This window comes from Thermobia domestica, chromosome 1 (genome assembly GCF_964235325.1).
Source record: "Thermobia domestica chromosome 1, izTheDome1.hap1.1, whole genome shotgun sequence".
Classification (NCBI taxonomy): domain Eukaryota; kingdom Metazoa; phylum Arthropoda; class Insecta; order Zygentoma; family Lepismatidae; genus Thermobia; species Thermobia domestica.
Genome location: NC_137454.1, coordinates 339,773,406 through 339,782,714, shown reverse-complemented (window position 1 = coordinate 339,782,714; position 9,309 = coordinate 339,773,406). Strand labels below are relative to the sequence as shown.

Genomic DNA, 9,309 nt, shown 5'->3' with positions numbered 1-9,309 from the left:
GAACGGAAAGTAGTAGTTTGGCTGGATTGAAGGGTAAGATAATAAAAATAAGTTAAAACATGATTGGAAAAGAAATGGTGTTGGGAGTGACGTGGTAGAGAGTACAGTAGAAAAAAGAAGAACTAGAGAATTAATTGATAGTAATTGAAGCAGATAATTCCCATGTCAAGATGAAAAGGATCAAAGTTCACAGAAATTTCTAAATTTACAGCAAAATGACTTATCAGTGATGACAGAAAATCACTGTGGTGAAATATGTTGATAAAAAGGTAGAAACTGGTATCTACTAGCGCGTAAGTAGTTTCTAATTACTTCATAATCCTGAGATAAATCTAATTACACCTAGAAGCATTATATTTTCTTGTCGATGCAAGAGACGCACATGAGCACAACCAATACCATTTTCCCTGAATGGACTACAGAAGTAATTGGTGCAGTGTCACAATTGCATTTAACTTCGAACGGGGGTATACAATGAGTGACTGGTGAACCAGTGGCGGCTCTTCAAAGAAGTCACATGGCTAAAACATTGAAATGTTATTGTCACAAGCTAAAAGATTTAGTATACATTTTATAGCAGAAACTGTATACAACAATTTCCTCCCCGTTAACTTGTAGTGATGATATGTGATATTTCCTTCCCTCAAGAGCCGCCTCTGCTACCAACTTTCATTACTTTTTTCTTAGTAAAGCTTAAGATTTATCAGCAGCTCGTCAAAATTAGTTCAGAAATAAAACAATACTTTTTTATATATAAAAGACAACCATTCTTATTTATTATTACAACATTATACTGTAGAAAGCTCACATGTACAAAATTACTTCGCTTAATCGCAATATACATAATACATATATATATAAACTGGGTTAAAGGACAGTTTTTCTACAAACACACAAAATACACTTCAGAAAATAATACCGACCACACACGGCCATACTTCAGTCTTATTAGTTAAAAAAAGAGTTGAACTTGCAAAATGATGTTTGAAACGAATAAAACAAACAAAAGCCACAAGTTACCAATTCACTTTTTCATAAAAGACTTTTCTTATATATATCATAAATTCCATAAAATAAGTTAGTTTGGACTAATGATAGTACAGTACAGAGGAATGCAATCATCCCCTCAATATTCTTTTTTGCTTTGGTACATTAAATAAGTTTTTATTTATTAAAAATGTATATCTATAGTCAGTATTTAAAAAAAAAAACAATATATAACTTGACTACTAGACAGTTTCAAACTTACATGGTTGCTTACGATTGAATTCGTTTATACAACAATTGTTTAGATATACATATATGTAACTGTCACACAACCACACACTAAAGCACTGGACAATTGATATGCAAATAAAAAAATCTCGTTAAAAAACACGGTACGGAATTCTATATCACAGATGATGATTTGTCTACGTCTAAGGTTATTTTGTCCTCATTAGTTGTACTTGATTCTTCTTGTCTGTTATCAGAATTATGATTATCACTGTTATCATTATTTTCATTTTCATTGTCCTGAAGGTTTTCTAAAATTATTGAGTCTACATGAATCGGAGCTGCACCTTCAACAAGTGTCTCTTCACTCTCCGAATTAGTTGATTGTCCCGTTACACCTTCACGAATCTGTTGCAGATTTCTTCTGACACTGCGTCGCATACTGCTTCTGAGTATTTGAACCACTTCCGCTGCTGTAAGCGTAGACAAACCATTATTTGAGTCTGTTCTGTGGTGACTGTTCTGTGTGTTGTTCACTGTACACCGTTCATCACCACTACTGGCACTTGTCTGTGTTAAGTTTGATGTAGCACTATTATTATTAGTGTTAATGTTAGTGTTGCTATTCGTTGTTGATTCTTGCTGTTCTTGCCTCGCTCTGTTCATTTCAATTATCACTGTTGCGTAGTCTGGAGGAGGGGGAAGACTAGAGCTATTATCTGTTCCTCCACTGGCTTCACCGAGAACGCTTTGAATTCTTCGCATGCTTCGTCGTATACTTCGACGAAGTAACTTTGCAATCCTGAAAAATAAACAAATAAATCATTAGTTAATTAATACAGACTGTCATTTTTAAAACAATGCTTTTTATGCTTTAATACAACACTAAAAGGCAGTTTCAACTCCCTCACTGCTACAGCTGCGGTACAAGAAAAGCATGTATGTGAATTAAATGTTTACACTCTAAATAAAAACTTCCCCAATACATCTCATTTACACTAAAACCTTTCCTTACCTACGTCTTGACAATTCTCACAGCTGTCAGCAAAAAAGATATTTAATGATTTTCTGAACAAATTTAGACGAGTTAGGCGAACACATTGAGTTCATAGATAAGATTGCTCTTCACGTGGTTTAATTTATGACGACTATTCTTTAGATCAGAAAAAAAAAAAAAAAAAACAGATAAAGAAAGAAATGCTTGAAGATATTGGGTGCTGAGTTTCGAAGTGGAAAAAAGTTTATAAGAAATAGGCGAAAATATTTAATTGCTTCTTGGCGTTTCAAAATTTTTAATATACTAGATACTGAAAAAACTTTCAAATGAATAGAAAATATTTAAATATTGAATTTGTTACTTTGTAATCGAAACCTAAAGTGCAGATCCATTTATTTTATTTATTCATTTACTTATTTTAATAGTTTCGGGAACTATTCAACTCAAAGACAGACTTGCAAATAATACAAAGGGCATTCAAATCAATACCAGATTATTTTGTAAAATAAATTATGAAGTGACCATTGCATTTATTGTTCTACATAGCCCCTTGTTACATTTATCTCAGCGTTTAAGTAATGCCTGGAAGGCTTCAGCAAAGAAAGTTTTTCCAGTACGTCTAAACCATTTTAGGACAGCCTGGTTCATCATCACTGTGGAAACGTTAACATCTGAGGAATTCGTTTCAGGGTTCAAACACGTGGAAATCATTTGGCAGTCCCTTAATTCAGTGCAGACTTCTGTATCGGTCAAAAGCAAACAGCTGCGTACACTCACTTCTCGGAACAGTAAATGGTCATTCCTTTGCAATTTTACGACAGGTTATGCAGCGATTGTCAAGGGCAAGCTGTTCAACGCATTCCCAGGAATGATTGCTGTAGGCTGGACTCACCACGACCGGAATCAATGACAGGTGTGGTCATTTTCGTATCCTTGGACCATTCAAATGTCTTACTGTGGCTGAGTCTCTCATCCAGCGTATTGTGGATAAGTCTTCTCAAATTTCAACCTATGCCAATTGATTCTATGCCCTCTTTCACTAACAGTTTCATTACCACACCCTGTTTCGTGTACACGTTCACTGTTGTTCGCGATCTTGAATAACGGTCTTCGGATTGGCGCGCGAAATGAATGCTGCCTATTAGGAATAGAACAGTTGCCAGTTCCTACTGCACTCATCACCACTACCCAGGGACTCGATTTTAAAGTATCGTATTGATTTGAACGCTTCTCATATATTCTCTCTAAATCAAAGGAAACTGCAATTAAACGAATTCATTTCTCTCAGATATTAAGAAAAGAAAATGTATTGGATGAGTATGCACAGTAGTTATACTGCCGCTTAAGAAACACTATTAGCAAAACACTTACCTTGCACCCGTTGCTGTAGAATACGAAGGAGGCGGCGTGTACTTTGGAGGTGGATCCTCAAACGGAGTTTCTGCTGTTGTGCTACTTGTAGTGACGTTCACAGACGAAGATTCGTTGTTTTGTTGAGTTTCGTTGTTTAAATCACTATCCAATGGCGGCCTATATAAAAGCTGAATTCTCTGTAAAGAGAGAAAAACAATCTTTGAGTGAGTAAAACTGAATTTAAAACCTATTACATTTTAAATCCTGTCAATGTGTAAACTCCCAAAATGAGACTTAATTTCTGTAATGAACGTTACTAATTCTACGGTTCGAAAAGATTCTTTGCCACAAACTCTAAAGCTTCCCCTGTGGATTTCATCTTGTACCAATCCAAATAATTATTTATTCTGTAAATATTTTTTTAAAAAAGTAGGTTATTTTATAACATTTAAATGGTATTTTTCCTTTCTTATATACAAATTTACGTTATGTTAAGTAATTAAAATTAAGAAATAAGAAATATTTAAAATTTTACGTTAGCATTTAATATTTGTAAACAACTAGTTCATATCTTAGCTAAGACAATTTATAAAACCTAGCGTTAGTATAAATTGTGATGCGTTGGGCTTTTTTTTTTTTTTAATTTTAAATTAGTTGTATTAAACTCCTAGAGTCATTTAAAAAATACAGCCTTCGATCGTAAAAAAAAAAAAGTCAACTGAACAAAAGAAACAAAAACATTTTAGAAAAACAGTCAAAAGTTATAAATAAATCATCACACCAAAAACTATTTTACGAGGCTTTAAATGTAAGGGTAAAGCTTCATCTTAAATATTTTTTTTCCAATAAAAAGCATATCAGATAACTCACAATCGATATTATTATTCACGCTATCTAGGAAAGACGAAAACTAATAATAATAAAATAGAATGGAAGGAATTGGACCAATTTATGTAAACGAGAATGTCTGTTTATAAAGTGCAAACATTATACCTAGATAAAGATTATTTTTGCAATAATGACTGATCATTGTACACAGCATATTAATAGAAATAATCATTTTGTTTATTCAAGCCTGGAATGGAAAATTGTGCCGAATTCTACTATTATTACTTTTTTCTTTCTAACCGCTGGACTGAAAAGCACGATACTTGTTATGTTAGTTGGGGAAGATTAGGTTCAAGAATACAAATATTCATGCGTACAGCTGCATAACTGGTCTGCATACTATATTTTCATACACACGGACACACAAAAATAACTAGATCACATAAATCATAGCTTTTGGTATCATGATAGTCCATCAACTGCATAAAGGTTATAGTACATATTAAAAAAAAATATATACTCCGAAGAGGGGGGAGAAGGTATTTTTAATATTATATATACACACAGGCAAGAAAAGTGTATTCTATGTTACAGTGAACACACGAATTCAGCACGAAGAACACACAGAGACGGAATGAAGAATAACGTCTGCAGTTAAAGCAAACAAAAAAGAGAAAGAAAGAAAAAATAAAGGAAGAAAAGAAGGAAAAGAACAGGAAAAAAGAAAAAAGAAAGAAAGAAAAGAAAAAGAAAGAAAGAAAAGTGAGAATTTACTAACAAAATATTTCAGACAGACAGAATAAAATATACGTTTACTCCCTTCTTTTGTTAAGAGGAGTGATTCGGCAGATGATTTTAAATTGTAAATGAAAATGAAATGTTTCAGTTTTACGTCCCACGATTATGCTCGTTAGACTAAGGGAGATGAATGAGTAAGGCAAGTGAATGATGATGGAAGGAGATGGAATGCATTTGAGAGCAAAAGGGGAATACCCGGAGAAAACCCACGGACACGATGTTGTCCACCACAAACTTACTAGGCCGGGGATAGGATCAGGAACCCCCACACACCAGAGATAAGCGCTCTACCACTGAGCCACACTGGGTCTCCTAATTGATTTTAAATTGTAAGTATTACCACTCTACTTACAGATTTCTGTAATTCCGGAATATAATTTGTACTACCGAGCTTTCGACTCTCCCCTGGAGTCTTAGTCACGGAGGATATAAACAGGAAGAAAAATAAAACCATCAAGGAATAAAATGAAACAGATTTACCAAGGAATGAGCAGTGCTCGAAGAGACTAACTAGTACAACGATTGAAAATCAAACGATGGTGATGCAAGCTGCAATATCTTGCATCACCACCGTTTGATGTTTAATCGCTGTACTTAACACAGTATTTTCCAGCACCACTCCTCCCTTCTTTCTGTTTTCATCCTCTGTGACTAAGATTCCAGGGGAGAGTTTAAGGCTCAGAAGTACAAATAATATTCCGGAATTACAAAAGTATGCAAGTAAAATGATAGTTTGACTTCCTGAGCGTGGTTTTACAGTGTAAGTATTACATTGTATAAATACTATGTTGTAAGAAATTTCAAGAAAACATTTCTGAATTTGAGAAGAAAGTATTTCGTACGTTATATATTTTATTTATTTATTTATTTATTTTTGTCTCAATTATTTTATACTATTCAAGCTATATCTCAGGTGTGATACAGATTAATTATAAACACTGTAATTGTAAACATTATTGATACGTATGTTAATTTAAATCTTGACGTTGTCCATGACAGTAGTTTGTTGTTTAACGTCAATAAATAATTCTTGCCTGACTTACTAAAAATACCAAATTTACCATTTTTCTTTTGCTTGTTTTTCATAAGTAAAAGGAGATAATGAAATGCAACTTACCACTATCATAGGTAATGTTATTCCACAACAGAAAATAAGAACTTGAAGAATATTCGCTGTTGCCATCCATAGAAATTACAGTGTTGCCAGAATAACATTTCCCCCAAAATCTAAGTTAAGGCAGCGACTAAACGAACGAACTCAACTCCATTTGATTACGTATCTTGTTGTTTTGGTATCCCGTGAACTACTTTTTAAATAACATAATTATTTAATTTTAATAATTGTATGTTAAAACTATTTTGTTTATAAACTAAACACAACTATTATTTAAAAAGTAGTTCACAGGATTCCAAGACAACATGCAGTTCGGAGTCCGTTCCTCTAGTCGCTGCCTTAACTTAGATTTTGGGGGAAATGTTATTCTGGCAACCCTGAAAATTCTTCAGGTTCATATTTTCTGCTACAGAATAACATTATCTATGATTGTGCTAAGTTGCATTTCATTACCTAATTTCACTTATGAAAAAGAAGCAGAAGAAAAATGGTAAGTTTTGTATTATTTTTAGTATGTCGGGCTCTTAATGACATAAGTATGGAAACAAGAAACAAAATCTTGCATGCGCTCAAATTGACTCACAAATGTGGAGCGAAGGGTTTGTACTTCAAAAGAAAAGAACCCGGTCACAATCTACAGTATTTTAGGAAATACATAAGATTAAGTAAGGATAGGATTAATAAAACTTTCTTTTCGTTTGAAATCTACAAACTTCACATTTGTAAATGTAACATTGAAGAATGAGAAAAATAGGATTGAGGAATTAACATCAACCGAATGAAACTGTAATAGAAGGTAATATAATACCAATAATAATAATAATACCAATAATAATAATAATAATAATAATAATACCAATAATAATAATAATAATAATAATAATAATAATAATAATAATAATAATAATAATAATAATAATAATAATAATAATAATAATAATAATAATAATAATAATAATAATGAGATGAAGGATAACTTACATCGAAGAGATCAGGAGGTCCCGACGTGAGATATCTACAACTCTGAACAATTCCAACAAAGGGAATTGTGAGTAGAGGCAGCAGCTGTAGAAGACAGCCAACTTCTCTCGTCCACACAGCCCAGTAGTCATTGCCGTTCACTTTACTCCAATTGTATAAGTCACGAAAGCTTCCACTCTTGAACACTGTAATGCACAGCACCTGACGAAACGCAAGATACAAAATATTAATTAAAAAACAGGAAAAAATGTTCGACTACAAAATATTAAGAAGTGCACATGACAACGGAGAGTTCTATTCGAAAGAAACTGCCGCGTACTCTCAAAATCGTAGGCAGGACATTAGAGCTATGGCTTAAAATAAAGATCTTAAACAAACGAGATTTGAGTTTAATTTACTTAATTTTATTTATTGGATCATAACCTTGGCTTTTTAAGTAGAAATGGGTAGCAAAAGTACAACGGGGTTAATGAACGAGATTTTACCTTACAAAATTCGGGACAAATTATTATTTTCATTATAGGATCGTAATCATAAGCTATTACTGCATGATGGAAAAATTATGGTACAAAATATACTACAAAATTAAACAATACTAAACACTCGAACATCAAACGATTTATTTACAATCTTTGAACTTAATTTTTAATTTTCTACTAAGAGGTAGTTTCTTTAAAAGCTAATATACAGGATGGACCATTTATCTTTAAATTCCCTTGAAATTTTAAGCTAATAGATTATAATAATAATAAAACATTTAAATTTTGAGTTGAGTTTATTTTGAGTTTAACGTCCCTTTCAGCAGCGAGGCTATATGAGACGTGCACCTACTGATCAACGTGGAATCCGAACCACATGAGCTCCCGCCGGAAATCGAACCCGAATCTCCCACACAAAAGGTACGTGGAAGTTTTGTACAATGCAAATACCGACAGACGGAAGTTCTTGATATACTCTGTAATACTACCAGATTAACAGTGTTACCAACTCAACATAAAAGTTATATTTTTTAAAATGACTACGTCACATTATTAAACATTTCAAAACTACACGTTCAACGAGAACTTACAATATTACATGTATTATTCAGTGTTTTAAACTAAAGACGCTACAACATCACAAACACCAAAACTTTGGAGGCCCCTGCACATCCAAAGTACCTTAGTGTCGATTACTTTGAGTATGACATAATATATGGTGTATTTTGAATACAAGCCAAGTAACAAAGGATTGAAAATTGACTTTCTTCTTTATTAAAAAAAAAAAAAAAAAAAAACTTAATTTCGAAAATCTGTTTAAAGTAATATTACATCCTAACTCATAAATTGCTTTCAGTATTTCAAAAGATCATAAAGCTGTTTGCAGTAATTTGATATCTCAAACCGTTTCGGACATATGAAAAACATTGATAAAGTTTGCAACACTGCATAAAATTATGTTCTTGCGAGAACTCTCACGAACTATTACTATAATGTAAAAGCAAAGGAAAACATGTTTTAAAAATTCCCACAAATATATCATTTTAAGCAGTACAGCAATCTATACTATGTAAACTGAAATCATCTTTAAATGAAAAATTAAGATCCATCTTCATTTAAGGAAATTGCCTGCTTATCTTTTTCTTAATCCAAAATAAGGTTAATAAATTCAAGAACACACTTCTGACTACAGAAAAATTTAAGTAATTAATGTAAGTAGAACACTTTTAAAACAAACGCAAATAATAAAGTTATGTAAGTTACAGATATTATAAATAAGATAATCTCTCAAGCTTACCATTAATGCCACTGGCAGCAGAACATTCCATGTAAACGACAGCATAGGCGCCGCCCAGGATTGTAAACAGCCCGCCGTGGTGAACAAAGAATTCACTACGTTCTCCCCACTGTATGGCCGACCACGTACAACGAACACAGCACAAATTTCCAACAAATAAATTACCATTAACCACCATGCACAACCAATTGAGTAGTCTAGGAAATATACTACAAATATCCCCAGCTGAAAAATACATAAATAAATA

At 32.8% G+C, this 9,309-nt stretch overlaps 1 protein-coding gene across 2 annotated transcripts in view; it reads right to left on the bottom strand.

The window, feature by feature from the left end:
- Positions 1–743: 743 nt before the first annotated feature.
- bdg (sodium-dependent transporter bedraggled) overlaps positions 744–9,309 on the bottom strand; it is a 409,562-nt gene continuing 400,996 nt past the window's right edge. For both annotated transcript variants that reach the window (XM_081729633.1, XM_081729634.1), the window contains 4 exons: positions 9,063–9,287; positions 7,287–7,487; positions 3,584–3,762; positions 744–2,017 (listed from right to left, as the gene is read on the bottom strand). In XM_081729633.1, the coding sequence (XP_081585759.1) occupies positions 1,390–2,017; positions 3,584–3,762; positions 7,287–7,487; positions 9,063–9,287 (1,233 nt within the window). In that variant the 3' untranslated portion in view covers positions 744–1,389. The remainder of the gene's footprint in view (positions 2,018–3,583; positions 3,763–7,286; positions 7,488–9,062; positions 9,288–9,309) is intronic.